This window comes from Solea senegalensis, linkage group LG6 (genome assembly GCF_019176455.1).
Source record: "Solea senegalensis isolate Sse05_10M linkage group LG6, IFAPA_SoseM_1, whole genome shotgun sequence".
NCBI lineage: Eukaryota > Metazoa > Chordata > Actinopteri > Pleuronectiformes > Soleidae > Solea > Solea senegalensis.
This window is the reverse complement of record NC_058026.1, coordinates 12,464,818-12,483,536: the sequence shown is the minus strand read 5'-3', so window position 1 is coordinate 12,483,536 and position 18,719 is coordinate 12,464,818. Positions and strand designations below refer to the sequence as shown.

General features: G+C 41.0%; 1 protein-coding gene across 1 annotated transcript; it reads left to right on the top strand.

Moving 5' to 3' along the window:
• Positions 1–1,293: 1,293 nt before the first annotated feature.
• evpla (envoplakin a) lies at positions 1,294–18,688 on the top strand. Its single transcript, XM_044028738.1, has 22 exons — positions 1,294–1,509; positions 5,562–5,661; positions 5,789–5,943; positions 6,758–6,881; positions 7,430–7,561; positions 7,681–7,722; positions 8,846–9,007; positions 9,140–9,247; positions 9,359–9,454; positions 9,880–9,990; positions 10,279–10,425; positions 10,549–10,700; positions 10,817–10,914; positions 11,067–11,239; positions 11,803–11,972; positions 12,102–12,240; positions 12,362–12,555; positions 13,690–13,840; positions 13,970–14,053; positions 14,177–14,284; positions 14,373–14,465; positions 14,869–18,688. Exons 1-22 carry the CDS (start codon positions 1,466–1,468, stop codon positions 18,268–18,270), a joined length of 5,985 nt encoding a protein of 1,994 aa, XP_043884673.1. The 5' UTR covers positions 1,294–1,465; the 3' UTR covers positions 18,271–18,688.
• Positions 18,689–18,719: the final 31 nt, after the last annotated feature.

Below are 18,719 nucleotides of genomic sequence, written 5' to 3'. Positions count from 1 at the left end.
CTTTTCATTGTGCTTTATTCATTGTCAATGCACACATGCAGCCACAAATCTAAAATTCCTTTGTAAAGTATCTTCCTTGTTGATGTTCTGAAGTGTGAACTCGAGTGTTAACACTTAACATCGCAGTCATTTTTGTGACATTACATTTTTGTGACATTACACTTCTGAAATCAGTTCTCCGGCTTCCTCCCACAGTCCAAAAACATGCAATGTGGGGATTAGGTAAATTGGACACTCTAAATTGACCGTAGGAGTGAGTGTGAGTGTGAATGGTTGTTTGTCTCTAGTTGTGTGTGGCCCTGCGATGGACTGGCGAACTGTCCACCCCGCCTATCGCCCGATGTAGCTGAGATTGGCACAGCACCCCCCGCGACCCTCTGGTGGAGGATAAAGCGGTTAGATGATGACTGACTGACTGACTGACACCGGAAACTTTGGCAGGGAATGAGGAGGACATGTGAATAATGAGGACAGGTGAATGATGAGGACATGTGAATGATGATGAAGACAGGTGAACGATGAGGACAGGTGTATGGTGAGGAATGGTGAGGACAGGTGAACGATGAGGACAGGTCAACAATGAGCACAGGTGCATGTAATGTAAAGCGTTTGTGACCTTTGACCCATTTGGCTGATACATTATGTGCTTACATATTTCATTTTGTCAGCACTGTCATTTGTAAAGGTTTGCCTTTTAATTAAAAACTATTTTGTCATTTTTGCACGACACAAGAAAGAACCCCAACCTTGTTATTAAAGTAACTTAGTAACTTGGGAAATCTGAGTTTAAAATAAGCTACTTTTTTACTGTAACTTGAGTACATTTTTAGACTAGTACTTTTACTTCAGTAAAATGTTATCAAAACAGTGGTTGAGAAGAATATTTCAGTACTCTTTCCACCTCTGATTTTAATAAGATAATACTCTTGGTTTTTATATTGTACAAAACCTTCAAGATGCTTAAATACGGTCTTAAAACAATACCCTGTGTGTATTTACTCTTTGTATATGTTAAAATTTGTGTTTTGTGTTATGATTGTGCAGGAATTGAATTGTCCTTCCAACCCTGACCTGTGCATCCATGTTCATGGAAGAGCCCCTGCTCTTGTGCTCCCTCACAGAGATGAGAGAGTGTTTGGAGGCTCAGGTGAGAAGGAAGGGCAGGACCAGAGGTGGGAGAAAGGGAGAGTGCCAGGAACAGGTCGGTCCAGTCTGCATGGTGGTGGATTTCTGGGCGGTGACACACGGGCTAACCTGTCTGGGAGGAGCTGCTGGTGCTCAACACTGTGCTGACGTGAGCATGTGTATGTTTGAGTGAGTTTGAGGAACCAGAGGGAGACGAGAGGCAGAGTAGCAGCCACAGGGAGAAGAGAAGAGGACAGAGACGCAGAAGGAGTAAGAGACAGAGAGAGATTTCTGTGGGATCTCTGCTTGGGCCCCCCATCCCCCCCACACAACCTCCAGGATGTTTAAGAAAAAGGAGACCAATGACAGTACGAAGCTCAGCAAGTGAGTGTTTATATCCCAGAGCATTTTATCAGTGTATGTATGTGTGTGTGAGGTGACACTATCCTGGTCATGTTCTCCCCCCTTCTGTTCTTATAGAGCTCAGAACTGTGTCATGTTTCTTGTGTGTGGCCTTGTCCTCTTTCTGTGTGTGTGTGTGTGTTTTGTCTGCCTTCTTGTTATTTAGCAGCTTGTCAGGGGTAAATAAATAAATACAAGTTTACAGATGGAATTCTTCACTGATTTCAGGTGCTGAGGTTAATCGGGGTTAAAACACGGGGAAAGTGTAAGATTACTGAGATGTTTGCAGACCTGTTGACACAGCCTGAGGTCAGGTTTACCTTGTAAACATGAGGTCTGACATTGTGCTTCTGCACAGCAGAGGGTAGTAGTGAAGATGTGTATAAAAATGCTCCAAAAACTAAACCTACATTGAGACTTTAGGCATCTAACAAGACATTCTTGCTTATATGAGAGATAATATCTGTTCCATGAAGTCTGTGACTGGAGATAATCAGACAGCTGGTGTTCATCCACACTCTCATATTCTGCCAGAATTAAAGGGCCACTTCCAACCTCGCTGCCGAGTGCCATGTCTGCAATGTCTTACATATCGTCTTTATTCAACATAAGGCGATAAAGCCAACGTGCAGCAAAATATGTGAAGGAGAAGAAGAAATCTCCAGAGCTGGAAAAAACTGATCTCTGAGGGATGTGGACAATCATGGCTTTCCCCTGATCTGCCAAAACTCATTGATTGATAGTTTTATTTTCTTGGTCTCAGTGACATGGTTTCACAGGAAGGTGTTTTCACCTTGCTCCTGCCCTTGCTGTGGTGTCTGCTGAGGTGTGATGAGGGCTGGGCAGCAGCTTTCTTTCTCTTCTGTGTGGGTGTTGGTTTCAAACAGGTGTGACACATGCCCCTCTTTACATATGGCTTTCCAGAAATTTCCATCGCCTGTGACGTCAGTCGTGTAAAACATGGCAACAGCCAATGAATATTATCTTTATTAACTAATCTCTTGGTCAGTTTTTCAAGTTAGTGGTCCGTTTCGTTTAAGTCGGGAAAATCCAGAGACGATGATTTCAGTCAAAAACACAATGATTTTCCACTTAAATGTGATTAAAACTGTAAATGGTAGGATGACTTAAGGGATTAATGGATTATGAAAACCGCCACCAACTAATGTTCCTTTACATTAAGATTAAGGTTGCAAGTGAATTTATTTTGACTTTGTTCTGATTGTTTGACTGAAAAACACAGACCTATGATCGACACCCAGGTAAATGACAGTGTGTGTGTGTGTGTGTGTGTGTGTGTAAGATTCTGATTGAAGGTCAAGTTCTTTCCTCTTGTTAGTCACGGTGGTGGAGATCTGGAGACACACCTGCAGTCACATGACCACACACCTTTATTATATTGTCTGTCAAGGATATGAATTACAAGAACTCTCATGTTCCATGTCAGCAAAATGCTCATGATCACTAGTGCACACGTAAAACTCATCAGTTGTGGAGCAGATGAGAGTTTTCAGCTTTATTTTGTGGTCGTCTCATAATTCAATGGGAGTAAATTTCACAATGCAAGCAGTGAGCTGGGAGGAAATGTGAGACCGTATCAAGGAAGGAGTGTTCTTGGTTAAACGTTCTGCGATCTTGCAACTTCAATAAAAAGGAAAAAAAAAAAATTGGACGACAAGCCCTTCTCAATTATGTAGGTTATCCAGTTATCGGCTCAGCCATCAGTGTTGAACTTTGATGCCAAGATACCATTATAATATATATATATATATATGTTGGTGGTGAAACTACACAAAGAAATAGCAGCTCTTGCACTGTTACACAAAGGTGGTTATTGAATGAACCATGACAGTTAAATTAACTGCACATCCAACAACTCTCACTCTACAACCTCGACACAGCACATGCCTGATGCAGAAACCACACAATCGGTGATCTGTTGGTGTGGCCTGTCATTCAACTTCCTGAGGCAAAACAGATTGCACTGATTTGATGGAGACCTCTTCAGTCACATCTCCCATTCCTGTCCTGCAGCATAAAGATGTAATGCAACCACCTTTAAAAGCGAAACACAAACTCCTCGATTACAATCCTTTTTTTAATCAAGACAAACATAATACGTAATGTATATGACATGAGGACATGTTAGAAAATGTTACAATGTAATCAAATCAATTATGTATACAGACATTTTATAAAACTCATAAAAGTTACATACTTTCATATGATATAGTTTCACTCAGTTCATCCCCAGCACAGAGCAACGAAAATGATAATGTTTCTCTTCACAACTGACAATGGTGAAGAGGAAGTTCTTGTTTGTACTATGTGTGTTTGTGTATGTGTGTGTGTGTGCGTGTGCGCGCGTGTGCGTGTGCACATACCTGTCTCTCCTGCTGAGTGAGCAGGCAGAGGAAAGCCATTGTCAGAGCAGTGGCAAAACCAGATCAGCTCATACCTCCTTGAGTCTGTGCAGGAGGAGCGAAAAACACATTTCCACATTCCCCTGTCACTCCGTCACCATGGCGTGAAATGGTTTTGAGGGTTGTTGTAAATCTACATTATACACAACACCTGCTTGTCTTCTCCTCAGTGAGAGATGCCTTTGTTCTCTGAGGAAACTTTGGTATGTGGGCTAATTAACCAGTGACAGCCGCATTATTCCCGAGGCTTTAAGTGTATATGAATGAATGAAGCGGTTGTGCAATCGATCAACTGTGTAAACTATCAGAGGGAGGAGAGGATTTGGAAGGGCCTTGTCGTGTTTTAAATGTGTATAATACGAAGTCTATGTGAAATATGTGTTTTCGAAAGGGGAAAAAATGGAAAAAAACTCTCATATTTCTAGCTTTCCCAGCTGGTGTGAAACTGATTTTAGAAGATAATTGCTGCATGTGGGCAAGATGCTACTTGAAATAATTTACATTGAGTAATTTGTCACTGCTGGAGATGAAAAAGCAACATGCAGTTGAGTTAATGTGGGTATTAATATAATACACCTTTGTCAGAGAGAGCTTCCATAAGAAAGGAAAAGCTGCTGAATATTGTATTTATGTGTAAAAGAGGAGCTGCCGATGTGCCACAAACCTTTAAAAGTCTCATACTTTCTCATGCGTTTGCAAAAAAAAGAATGAAAGAATACAATGAATGACTACTTCATGCTGTTAGGGTTATTCACATTAATGTCATTCAACTCCATCGTCACAAAGAGACCTCTTGTTTAAGTTCATGGGGCGTAGTTTCGTCTCGTGGTGCCAGTTTGACTTTTCTCAGGTTAAACACAGAGTGATATCGACAGAGAGCAGCACAGAGGGAGTGACAGGCATGCTGGAATTTTTAACATTTCAGAAACGCTGTGGGTGGGGCTCAGTGAAACAACACATCCTCACGCTGACCCTCACGCCACACACACCAGCCGCCACAGTGATACAGTTTGTCAAGTTTCCGGATCTTGATAAAAATCAGTCTGATAATACAGGAGTGAGAAGAACGCATTTTTTTTTTTTTACGGTGTGAAAATTGTCCAAAGAAATGTGATGCCGAAACTGGTTTGACAGCATGTCTGCACTCCTGGGTTCATGTACAAAGTGTGTATTAAAACACACACATTTGATGTCTTTCTGCTCTTAGAAATCCCGGTTTAATAAGACAAAGGTTCCCTCTTTTTTTTTGCCAACACAAAATTCTGTCTTCAAAAGTAAAAACAAATTTAACATTGGCAGAAGTTGCACATGGGAGCTTTAAAGAAGCTATTTGTTGTGCTCGTGATCTAAATCATCTTTAGTATTTCGGTCTTTTAAAGACTGATGGGATAAACATACGTCATTGTTGGGAAATCACAGCCACTTCCACGGTCAAGTGTCGGTGCTCAGGTGTGGAGGGTCTGAGAATGAAGCAGAAAACTGAATCCATAATTTCTAATGTCGTATAACTGATCTGTCACATTTATAGATCCTTCACTTAATGGGTGTTGAAAATGAGCAGTAGCTGTGTTACATTATGTCTGATATTTCGCCTTTTTCTCACACTTTCAGGAGCCAGACGAGTAACCTGGCTCTTCTGATAGCTCAGATGCAAGAAAATGCCGACCGGGTGGAGAAAGACATCCTCCGGGCAGAAGAGCTGCTGGCTGTGGTGAGAGCAAGCAGAATAACCCAGAATAACAAACACACACACACTATTGTGCAAATGATGCCATAACTGACACCGACTGCAGCCTCGACTTAAAATTCTATTCTCATCTGTTTTCTTCTTACACCAGGACGCAGAAAATGACAAGAAGGAGATGCCGTATCAGCATCAGACTGAGATCTCAGACAAACTGGGCGAGGCCGAGGGTCTGCTGAGGGATCTGTTCTTGGATGTTGACAGAGCCAAGAAGCTCAAACACCCGCAAGTCAAAGAGATAGAGGACGAGTCAGTATAATTCATTCATCTTCACAAATCAAAGTCTCCACCTCAAGCTAATGTTGCAGCTCAAAGTTGTTGCTTTTTTACATATATACACACACATTATTTATATATATATATATATATATATATGTATACATATATGTAATGCTGCTTTTCACTTGAAGATTTCTGTCTAATCTGAACAAACAGAGCAGCAGCAGGTGTGTGACTGAATGCAAATACTGTACATGACAAGGGATTATGAGTTTTTGACATTTGAATACAATCTCTACTATTGTTTAAAGAAAATCAGGATAGAATTTCAAGGTAAAGCAGATTTATTTGGAAAGCAAGGGATGGGACCATACCACTTTTTTTGTGTCTACACAAACTCGAGCATCCACCAATACTAATATTATTCTGATAAAGTCATTTTAGACCGTTTATGAACTTTGAGCTGTTCACAACACATTTGTGCGGAGACATTTCAAAGTCATAATTCTCCAACTGTGTAACAAATATTGTTCTTCCCAAAAGAAGAAATAAAATGCTTTTGCTGATTTGTATTTACATTTTACATTTATAATATAGGATTTTTGGATTGAGTTGATTTTTATTTATCTAGTGATTTTGAGCAGTATCAGACTTAAACTGACCAATCCCAATCCCTAATTTTAACAGCAAAATTATAATAATATATATAATAATAAAAATTATAATATTATAATTTCTTTTCAAAATTAAAGGTGTTTGTGATCCCAAAAGCAGCGTAAGACTATATAAAGAAGTAAAAGTTTAACCAAAAGCTCTTTGATCCTCGTTTCTCTGCCGACTCCAGTGTCATCCACCTCCATGAACGCTGGCTGAAGGACTGTGCCTTCTACCGAGACATCTTTGAACAGATTGACGACGTGTCACTGATGCCCAGAATCGATTGGGGACCTGTTTTCAGCCAGAAACAAGTACGTGAGCAGTTTGAATGTTTTTTCTTTTTTGGTCTTACCATGAAGACCACATCAACATTCTCTGTTATTGCCGCCCTGGCAATAACAGTGATAAGCGTCATATGAAGTACAGTAAATATCCAAAATCAGTTTCCTTTGTGACACAAAGCTCCACCGTCGTCCATGGTCTATTAAGAATGTATGGACAGACGTAGTTTTCCAGAAAACAGCCTCCAACAAACTCACTATACTCCTGTTTTAATGTCATTCGAACATTTTCTTCAGTCTCACCATCAGATATACCCATGTACATGATTCAAAGCAATAACTATATAACAAAAATGAAAGTAAAACAAGAGTAGTGTTTGCCATCAGTGTATTCATACCCATGTGATCCAGTCTACACTCTCATTTTCAAATTGACTCAAGTATATATGCTGTATTTCTAGAGATTCAGGTACAAATAAGATGAAAACACAATAGAAAAAAAGCAACATACTTCCTTAAACGGTGTGAGCTCAGGTGAACTGACTCTGATGTTGTCATGTTCCTGTGGCGTCTTGCAGAAACAGCTGAACGTGGAGGAGTTCGGGCCCTCGATGGAGGAGCTGGAGAAGCAGATTGCGACTCACAACATCTTGCACAAACAGATCGAGGCTTACAACGCACAGCTCAACACCAGCTCTGCCGGCAGCAAGGTGAACCAACACCAGTGTTTACATGAAAAACACATCAACGTCACGCGTGTCTTCCGTGTGCACTGACTTTGCAGTTTGCAGCAGCCCCTAACTGTGTTTTTATTCCATTACTATTTCAGGACAACTACCTGGCCCTAAAGAAAGAATACAACAGTTTACTGGTGAGTTGAGCTGTTCACACATACTCACTTTATCAGTTTTATGATGATTTCATTATCCCAGTAACATCCCTAAGTAATGAACAACTATGTGACACTTTACATTATAATATACTAACAGCATGGTAATAGTATGGTAATAAGCTTGTAATATGATGGTAATGTTGTGATAATGCATCTTATTTCTAATGCAAGGAGATAATACTACAGTAATACCATGTTGTTCCAAAATAATATCATCTGTCACACCTTCACATCAGAATGTTTGTGAATCTAAATTGAAAAATACTATATCATATATATATATATATATATATATATATATATATATATATATTTATATATACATATATATATTTATATATGTGTGTGTATATATATATATATATATATGTGTATATATATATATACATATATATATGTCCCACAAACATTTATTACTAGCTACAACTTGGCAATTACTAATAAATAAGAAATAATATGGAATTACCATAATATGTAAATAAAACTAGTTTAAAGCATTTTTTTTGTCATTGTCTCCACCTGAAGTTCACTTGGTTGAAATAGTGCACATTGTACAGTAGCCCAGGTTATTGCAATTTACAACTATGCCTTTATATGACTCTGTTTGGCATAAACGAAGGATGTTCTCGTGTTTTTTTTATTTATTAATAATTGCTTGTCCTTGAACACGCAGCTGTACTCTCTGTTTGTCTTTCGACAGCTTTCCATAATCTCCCTCTTTTACCCAACAAGTGTCTTCCTCACTCCATTACCCTCATGGAATGTGTGCACATCCTTTGTTTGATATCACTTTCCACTCTTGTGATTGTACACAAATCAAAGACAGGAATTACTTCCATCACAAATGAATCACAGCCAAAATATCTCAAGTAGTTACAGAGACATAACGATTTCAGATTTAAACAAGCTAAAAGGCCTAAGTTAAAGGAGAGTAAATAAAAGAGAGAAATAATAAAGTAAAGTGTAGAAGCATACAGGCTATACCAACAAGATCCTGTATCCGAACCACTCAAAAAGGCAAATATAATTTAATTCCATCTGGAAATGACTGAACTTCCAGAACTTGTCAAGTCTTACTTGTTGTTTTTTCATCTTTCCCCAGGACAAATCCAAGTGGCGCCGCCACTACCTGAACAGCCTCCGTGAATACATGCACGGCTGCAACAAAGAACTGGGTTTCCTGAAAGAAGAGCAGGATAAGATCAAGAAACAGGACTGGAGTGACCGCATGGTGGATCCACCTGATGTCCGAAGGCAATATGAGGTCAGGACTCGTGGGTTGTCGGAGCAGTGAGAGATAAAACGTCCTGAAAGATAACATGTAGTATAATATAAGCCTAAACAATAAAATGGTGAGACTTATACTGAAAAACAAAAATGATTTGATGTCAATCAGAACTTCAAGAACAACAGTCTCCTGTCCCACGAGACCGAGGTGAACAAACTCCAGGATGAAGGAGACAGACTCATTGAGCTGAAGCATCCTGCCAGTGCCACAATACAGGTATGTGTCACCACCGTGAAGCCAAATCTTTCAAACTTTTATCAGTGTTTCGAGTCGTGCTTTAAATGTTGCTCCAACCCACTGATGACTGTACCTCTTTAACCGATACAGACTCAAAGAGATGCCGTGCGAAGTGAGTGGCAGAAATTCCTGAACCTCTGCATTTGTCAAGAGACACATCTGGATAATGTGGAGGAATATAAAAAGGTAAGTACAGAATATACATAATAATTCACAGCTTGTGACACATTATTGGGGACACAAGAATGTTCCAAGTCTTCACATTCTAATCCTCTGCCAACTTTAGATTTTAATTACTCACATATTCTTATAAGCAGAGCTGCTGTACAGTATTAACAGCCATAACGTACGACTTACTATCTGTATCAGACCTGGCACGCTGCTCACCAGAATCTGCGATGTCAGACATTGTCTCAGTTCTCCTCGGAACTGAGCTGTCTTCAATAAAATCTTTCAACTTAACTCACCACTGACCCCAGAGGTTCCATCATTGGTCATCTCACCTGATGATCAAAAATCTCCATAACATTTACTGTGCACTGAATACATCTCTGTGTAGATTGACATGTTCAGGTTTAATACAAATGTTGTCGTTTTTTTCTGTTTTCTAGTACCAAATGGACACAGACCAACTGTCAGAGACACTGACCAAACTCAACAACAGCCTGGACCCCAAGATCGTCAGCAAGAAGACCACCTCGGAGACACTGTTACAGCTGGAGGTACAGGAAAACTGCGAGTCACCCTTGTTTTAAGATCGAGCGGGTCATGTGAGAAAGAGGAGAAAAGGGAAACAGAAAATAACAGACAATAATTGACCTTTTATAAATATTTTAAACATTCATATCTTAAAGTTGAAAAACAGTCAGAGACAAATACATTTATATAGAATCACCAGAGTTGAAAGTTTGACCTACAGTATTGTGGAGCAAACCTTGATGAAGATAACATCTGCCAATCTTAAGATGTGCATTTCTGAGGATCCATTTGTCCATTTCCAACCTCCTCAGGGAGAGGAGAAGGCTGTGCAGAACTCTGAACAGCTACTGGCTGACCTGAGGAGACGCAGCACCACCATTCCCCCTCTGAAACAACGACGCATCACCCCCAGCAGGCCCGTCACCGTGGAGTCCCTGTGCGACTGGGAGACAGACAGGGTAGAGTTCTGTCAGATATTCATTGAACAAAGAAAGAAAGACACACATACAGTATCAGTCAGTGATGGCTCTTATGTTTGGCTCTTACGTATGTTTTATGTGTTATCATAATTATATTTTCAGGATTCTCTGTCACGAGGCGAGAAGTTAACCCTGAAATCAAACTCGGATGAAAACTGGAACTTCATCTCCACTAATGGAGCAACTAAAACCTTTCCAGGAGTTTGTTTCCAGATCCCACCGCCTGACCCCGAGGCCATCGACAAGGTGGATCTGTAAGTGATGCAAAGCTCTAATTTTAGGCAAATGAGGCAAACACTTAAAAAACAAAACATGCCATTTATACAGTTTGTGTTTCTTCCTCTGTCCCTCTGTGCTGTTAACGCATCAGTTTGGGTGGTGAACTGGGAGACATCAAGAAAAGAAGAGCTGCTCTGTCGGCGTCCCTGAAGAATAACAAAGCAGATGTTTCCAGGTCCCTACAATCAGGTCATTTTCTATAGATTACATATTCACCTCTCCTTCTTTGGTGTTTTCCAGCAGCTACAGCATTGCTGCCCCCTGCGTCCCTTTCCTTCGCACACCATGAAGATTGTATCGCCACATTCCGGTCAATTCAACTTCCCTGTTCTTTTATTTAGCTCCAGTGTCCTCTGCAACAGTGGACCCTGCAGCCAGAGCCCTGTCCCAACAGCTGGACAAGCTGGACAATGACCTGACCAGCACTGAGCAGAACATGCTGAGCCGCCTGCGAACTCCACTGAGCCACAGTGACCCAGCTGGAGACCTGGCCAAAAGACTGAGGGAGCAGGAGGTGAGAGGAATAAACCTACCACTGACTGTTTGAACACATCATGTATTTGAGCTGAGGCTGTTAATGTTAATGATCATTAGATGTTGTTCTGTAGACACTAGACGTGTCAGCTCTTTACTACAAATGTGCTTCATGTTAAGTACTGTAGCTGTAACCAGCAACACAACACAAACATTTAAAACCAGGAGGTATGTTGGAAGCCGCCACTAGAGGGCAGAACCCCATTTGAATGGAAGTCTCTGCAAAAATGAGCCTAGTTCTCACTTGATTTGTAACTAAACTAATAGAATGAATATAGAATCCCATAGAACATTATGTTGATTTTGTAAATGATGTTCCAATTTAGAGGAAAAGTGATGGTAAAGTATGATAGAGTGTGATTGACAGCACGTATTGTCCAATAGGTACCTGGTTGCAGATTATCTATGCATATGTGCTATTTCTGAAATTACTGATGTGGAAAAAAATGCTTCTGAGAAGAAAATAGACCCATATGTGCCTCTTTAGAGTTTGCTCGACGTGAGATGATTGGATGAAAACCCTATATATTAATTAAATTACAGCAAGCTGCCAATGCCCTGAAGACTCTGGCACAACAGAAGCAGGCAGCGCAGGCCGAGCTGCAGCCACTGCTGTCCAAAGATGGTACTTCCTCTGCACTGCCTCTCCAATTCAACGCTGCCAACAACAAGCACGATAGCATTGCTGCACTTGCTGACCTGTACACCAAGAAGTAAACAGTCTATATTTTGTTTGGGGAGTTGCATATATTACAAAACAAAAACATAACACTTCTCATTTTCTTGGAGGTGTAGAGCTCTACACAATCTCAATCTTATCATTTATTTTTTGTCACACTCAGAGCACAAGCTTCTCTCAATTTGGAGAGACAGCTTCAGAAGGTGGATGGTCTTGTTTCTGGATTTGAGAAGAACCTAAGTGAAGATGGCCCAATCCCTGATCAGCCGAACGCAATTCAAAACAGTATCAAGGACATTCAGGTGAGGTCATCGTCATTCCCACTTTTCTCACCCCTACCAAATAAAAAGCAGTTGGCTTATCGACAGCGTCAGTTTAGAGTTGACGTATGCTCTGCATCTGTGTCTCCTTTATTGTGTTCAGTACCAGCGCAAGTCTGTGACAGCAGCTCAGGATGACATGAAGAAGCTGAGTCAGGATCTGGAGACCACAGAGCAGCTGTGCAGCTCTCTGCAGCAGGGCTACCAAGAATACTGCCCAGACATCCAGCGCCAGAGAACACAAGCCAAGCAGCTGCAGACCCGCTACACAAACGTTGCCAACCAGCTGAAGGAGAGGTGAGTCCAATTACTTCCGTTTCTACAAAAACTCAGAATACAGTGAGGATTATTTTCACACTGATTGGTAAAAGAAAGGGAAAATCTTGTTTTAAAGGTTCTTTTTAATCTGATTGTTGTTTTGTTTTGGTAAAGTCAGGATAGGTTTGTCATCAGCAGGTACCACAATGCTAGTCTCGAATATATTGCATTCATTTGAAATATTTTTAATGTTTGTTTCAAAGGAAGTTATTTTTGCAAACAAAATGTAAGAGGTAGAGTGTGTTAAATTGTTGTGTTGTTGTACGTTGCAGCTGAATATCCCTCACTTCACCTTTCCCTTCCAAGTGTGTTGGAGAAACTATGTAACCTTCAGTTAGTATCAAAAGTCAAAACATGTTTGCCCATTGTGGGCTGTTGTAAAAACATGGTGATCCAAAATCCCTTAAAAAATCCCTTAGTAGAGCTGGCTCAGCTGTCGATATAAATATTAAAGGCTACAACAACAATTCATATCACATCGATTGTAGGCAATTGTACACTTACAAAACAGTAAGTATACTTTAAGTATGATTATTTTGTCTTTAAAACCTAGAAGACTTCATGTTGACCTCCACTTACTTCTATTACTATATACAAGCATTGTACACCATCTTTCTATACTGCTCCACCTGTTTCCTTCACATGCTCAGCGTAAAATAAACCACAACAGTCATTTGGATATAACAACACTGCCACAAACATAATTGGTCTACAAACTCCAAACATACAAGAAGAGAACAGCAAGGCCATCACACACATTGCACATGCAACATCACAGGACACCACACACACACACTCAGTCATCATTTCCAACTCCTAGCAGAAGCCTAATACCTTCACCAATCTCCACTTTAAACAAAACAAAGCCATATATGCAATGTCTGTTGTATGTATTTCTGCTGTGATTTTTCACAAAGTGAGACATGCAAATGTACGGAAACAGTGAAAACCAATTTCCCTAAGAGAACAATAAACTACCTAAGTAACTAACTAACTAACTAACAATAAATGAATTATTTAAAAATGTGCGCTAACCATTAGACATTTGACTTGTACAAAGGTATCATAATGCAGTGTTGTCACAATGCTAACTCAAAAAACATTTTACATCAGAGAAAACATCTTACAAGAAGCTGCAACCAAGAACCTGGAGTTCCAGGCCACATCCAAGTCTCTCAACTCCTTCCTGAACACCCTGCCGACAAACCAGATAAACTACACCGATGATCTATCCCAGGTCATGGCAAAGCAGAGCTCCCAGGAGGTGAGACCATCTCCTGACCATACAAAATGTAGTGCATGGCACTTTATCTGCAGTTCCAGTAGAATGACTGTATATTAATATGTTATATCACAGCAATTAACATGTGTGAAAACATTAATGTCACTGCAGAGGGTAGTGGAGGACCTGAAGAGGAAGGGAGATGACATGGACAGACTCACTGACGTGTCTCTGGACCTGCAGAACCTACTCGATGTAAGGATCAAATGACACATGGCTTTTCTATTTTAAAAAAATCTGGAGACGTACTTAAAATATACATTAACAACTGAATGAATGACCTAAGATGCTGTGATTAATTCTTCACATTCTTTGCAGGAGTATGATACAAATGTTGATAAATACAACTGTACACTTGAGGATTCTGGGGCCACTATTGCAAAGAAACCAAGAGTGCTCACACTTTCTGAAGCTGTTCAAAGAGAGGTAACTGTAACAGTTTATTGAAACTATAATTTACATATATTAAATATATTTTGTGTGGTTGGTGTCTGATGGTTGTCTCTGTTGTTAGGAAAAGGATCTGGTGAATCTTTATGCCAAAGCAACAGCTGAAAACACCCAACGCCAAAAACAGATGGGCCTGGCCAAGAATATCATTTCACAAGTAAGATAAATATAACTCTGTAATTTAGTTACTGTCATTTTAATCAATTATCATTAAATCATTTAATCAGGCAGCCTCATGCAAGAGAGACATACGAACATAAAAAACCAACAACACCACAAACAGAACCAAAACATCTTAGAATCTTAGAAAAACATCAGATAGAGGAGCTTTAAAAACTCTGTACCTGTAAACAGATTTTATGTGTACATGAGGATATCTAGGGTTAGAACATCTCTGGATTGTGAAGAAAGAAAGTCCATCCAGCCCTCTGGCACATGCAGTGCACTGAGACATACATGGCTTAAACTGCTTAAATGTTGATGGGACAGCATGATGGTACATAGTGGTGGTTCTACTAATGGTCACAAAATAAATCTGTTTTCTTTCTGTTTTTCTATAGCAGAATGAGGAGAAAGTTCAAATGGTGGCTCATCAGCAAGTTCAGCTTGAAAACCAGCAAAAGACTGCTTTTGAGGTCAACACTTTGGTGAAAGAGCTACAGGAAGAGAAGGACAGAACAATTCATGCTGAGACAAACCTAAGAACCTTTAAAGACAGGATGTTATCCCTGAAGAGTCGTAGAGGTGTAGAGCGCATTGAGGAGAAAGAGGTCCTGCAATACTATCGCGACCCAAAACTGGAGAGCGATTTGGTTGACCTGCAGAAAAAACTGCATGAAGAGTCTCTGAGACGTAGCACCACCCATACTGACGTTGAAGTGTTTAACAAGAAAATCACCACTCTTGAAGACACTATCAAAAACACTCCTCCCAAACTGGTGACCAAAGAGGTGACAGAGTTTGAGAGAGATCCTCAGTTGGACATCGAGGCCAGTAAACTGAGAGATGAATTAGCAAGGCTGAGAGATGAACTACGAGTGCGAGATGGGGAAGAGGTTCAGATGAAGACAGAAATTACTATTCTCCAACAGAAGCAGCCACCGATCAAACAGAGGGTGGTGAAGAAGGAAGTGTTGAGAGTAGAGCAGGACCCAGAGATGGTAAAAGCAGTGCGAGTGTTTGAGGTGGAACTTTCTAATGAGAATAACAAGATTAAGTCGCTCAATGATGACATTTTCCAAACAAGGAGTCAGATCAATGCCCTCGAGCAAATTATTCCAAATATTCAGCCTAAGATCATCACTAAGGAAGTGCTACAGATTGAACAAGACCCTGAGCTCATCACAGAATCAAAGACGATTAGAACAGCCCTGGAGGATGAGAGGGTTACCAACACCACTTTGTCCACAGAATTAATGGAACTCCACAGCCGCTACAGAGAAGTTCAAGACTGGAAACCAAAAGTCGAGGTCAAGGAAATAGTTAATGAAATCTACAGGATAGATCCAAACACGGAAAAGGAGATAATGCGGCTGAGAAAAGATATACAAGATACCAGTAAGCAGCGCTCTGATCTGGAGAGAGAGCTCATTGAGGTCACGACTGATGTGAATGTCCTTCGATCTCAGAAACCTAAGGTGGAGCTTAAGGAGGTTCTCCAAGAGGTGGTTAAGGAGGAGAGGAGCCCTGAAAATGAGAGAGAGATTCGGAGGCTAAATGATCAGGTGAGCCTTTTACACACCTCTTACAACTCTCTCCAGGACCGGGTGAGACTTCTCAGGAAAGAGAGGGATGAATGGAAGGCTGAGAAGTCCAAGATAGAAACCAGACTTGTCACCAGAGAACTCATCAAGTATGAACCTGATCCACTGTTGGAGAAAGAAGCTGACCGCTTGAGAAGAGATGTACGGGATGAAGCACAGCTGAGGCGCACCACTGAGGAGATGGTGTTTGATCTGCAAAACAGATACATCCAGCTGGAGAGACAGAGACCTGAGGAGAAAGTGGTAGTGAAGGAGGTTCTACGTTTACAGAAGGACCCAAGGCAGATTATCGATCATGATCGACTCAGCAGAAGTCTGGATGATGAAGTAAAGAGTCGGCGTCAGCTGGAATTAGAGCTGCAGCAACTAAGAACAATGGTAGAAGACAAAGAGAGGATCCTCAGACAGAGTGATGAGCGCCAAAAAAGGATTCATGCTGAATCTGAACTCAGAGAGATTCGTCTGCGCATTACACAGCTGGAAAACGCTCCACCTCCTGTAGAGGAAAGTATAATTGTTGAAGAGGTGCTGAAGGTTGAGAGAGACCCAAAACTGGACAGGCTGACAAATACTGTTCGATCAGATATAGACAATGAAACCAGAGACATCCTGCGTTTCCAGAGAGACATCCGGAACATCAATGTAAAGCTTGAGATTCTGCAAAGGGAAAAGTCTGGAGAGAAAACGGTATACAAAGAGATAGTCCGTGTTGAGAAAGACCAGGCTGTTGAAAGTGAAAGGGATCGCTTGAGGGAACAGGTGTCTCAGAATAGATTTGCCAGACAAGACGTGGAGGATGAAATCAGACGTATTAAGGATAAAATTAACTTTCTATCGAGCACCAAGTCGAGCACTTCAAGAGAAGAGAGTACCCTGATTATGAACAGAGATGCCCTAGACCGGGAGAGGGACAACCTCACCAGGGAGCTCAGGACACTTGAGACCAAGAAACATGACATCAACCTGTCATTCCAGCAGCAGAGCCGCTTGATGAGTGAGAGATCACAGATGAGCAGAAAGAAGAGCATTAAGATGGAGTCTGATGTACAGCGTCTGGAGAGGGAGATCCTGGATGAAAAAGACAAGATTCATCTTCGAGACAGCACCATTCGAGAGCTTTTGCTGACACTGCAGAATGACGAGCACACAGAGACAAGGACCAAAGAGACCAATGTGTCCACCAAAATCACCATTTTGGATCCAGAGACAGGCAAAGATATGTCTCCTTACGATGCTTACCTGCAGGGTCTAATTGACCGCAAACAGTACATCCATCTGCAGGAGCTGGAGTGTGACTGGGAGGAGACCACTTCCCAAGGACCTGATGGGGAGACATCAGTACTGCAGGATCGCAAGAGTGGCAAGCAGTATTCCATTGACAGGGCCATGAAGGAAGGGAGGCTGACAGAATACGATTTACAACAATACAAACAAGGAAAAATTCCTATCTCGGAGTTTGCCTTGCTAGTTGCAGGTGACAATAAAAAGCAGCTTGATTTTAATTCAGTCATCCCAAAGTCCATCACAACAGTGAAGTCAGCCCCTCTAGAGCTCTCCTCTGCGAAAGAAATCTACCCAGTTGCTGGAGTCATGGATACAAATACTGACACCTGCTTTACAATTCGCAGTGCCACCCTGCGTAAACTGATTGATCCAACCACTGCCCAGAGGCTCCTGGAGGCTCAAGCCGCAACTGGTGGAATCATTGACATCAACAGCAAAGAGAAATACACAGTTCACAAGGCAGCAACCAGAGGCCTAATTGAGGACAGCCAACTCCAGAGGCTACTCAATGCCCAGAAGGCTTTCGCTGGCATTGAGGACCCTGTTACCAGAGAGTGTTTGTCCCTTGGGGAGGCTGTTCAGAAGGGATGGATGCCGAAAGATACTGCCATTCGATACATGGAGGCTCAGCACCTGACTGGAGGGCTGGTCGATCCCAACACTGGCCGCAGATTGAACATCATGGATGCCATTGGGTCAAAAATGATCGACAGCACAATGATGAGGGAGTTGCAGGCCGAAACAACCTACATTAAAGATCTTGTAGACCCAATCACCAAGGAGAAGATCAACTACAAACAAGCTCTGGATCGCTGTAAGACAGACCCAGCATCAGGCTTACCAATGCTGCCCGCCTCCTCCAAAGATTCTCGTTACACTCCAGTGTACAATTCTACGAGATATGCAAGATTTTAGATATGTTTACAACGTACTTGGAATTATCTAGTCTCTGTTGTTTTGTGGTAAAAATTAATACTTGATATGGAAAATACATATGAATCTCTACATTAATTATAATGAACATTTTGACTCAGGAAATGTCTTCTCCTGCTTCTATCTAGCTAATGTGATTGCTGCGGAGTTGCCTTTGTTTACCAAATGTATCTGACTTGGCCAATGTTTTGATCTAATTTAAAAACCAAATATAAATGCAGTTTATCTTTGATATTATTGTATTAGGGATTCTGGGACATGGTGCAATTCTATTTTCCAAGATTGATTTAATCCTGTATTATTCATGGGCTATTCTTGACTGTTCACTTTATACTCAGTCTTGTTTGATACTTTATTAAGAAACAAATATCAATAAAAAATAAATTATAATGGTTAAAGAGCCTTGATTCCTTCACTTCCTATACTGTGTC

Coding starts and splice junctions, on each gene's coding strand:
- evpla (XM_044028738.1), top strand. CDS start 1,466: ATGTTTAAGAAAAAGGAGACCAATGACAGTACGAAGCTCAGCAA. Junction 9,008..9,139: donor ATGTCCGAAGGCAATATGAG/GTCAGGACTCGT, acceptor GATGTCAATCAG/AACTTCAAGAACAACAGTCT. Junction 10,426..10,548: donor GCGACTGGGAGACAGACAGG/GTAGAGTTCTGT, acceptor TTATATTTTCAG/GATTCTCTGTCACGAGGCGA.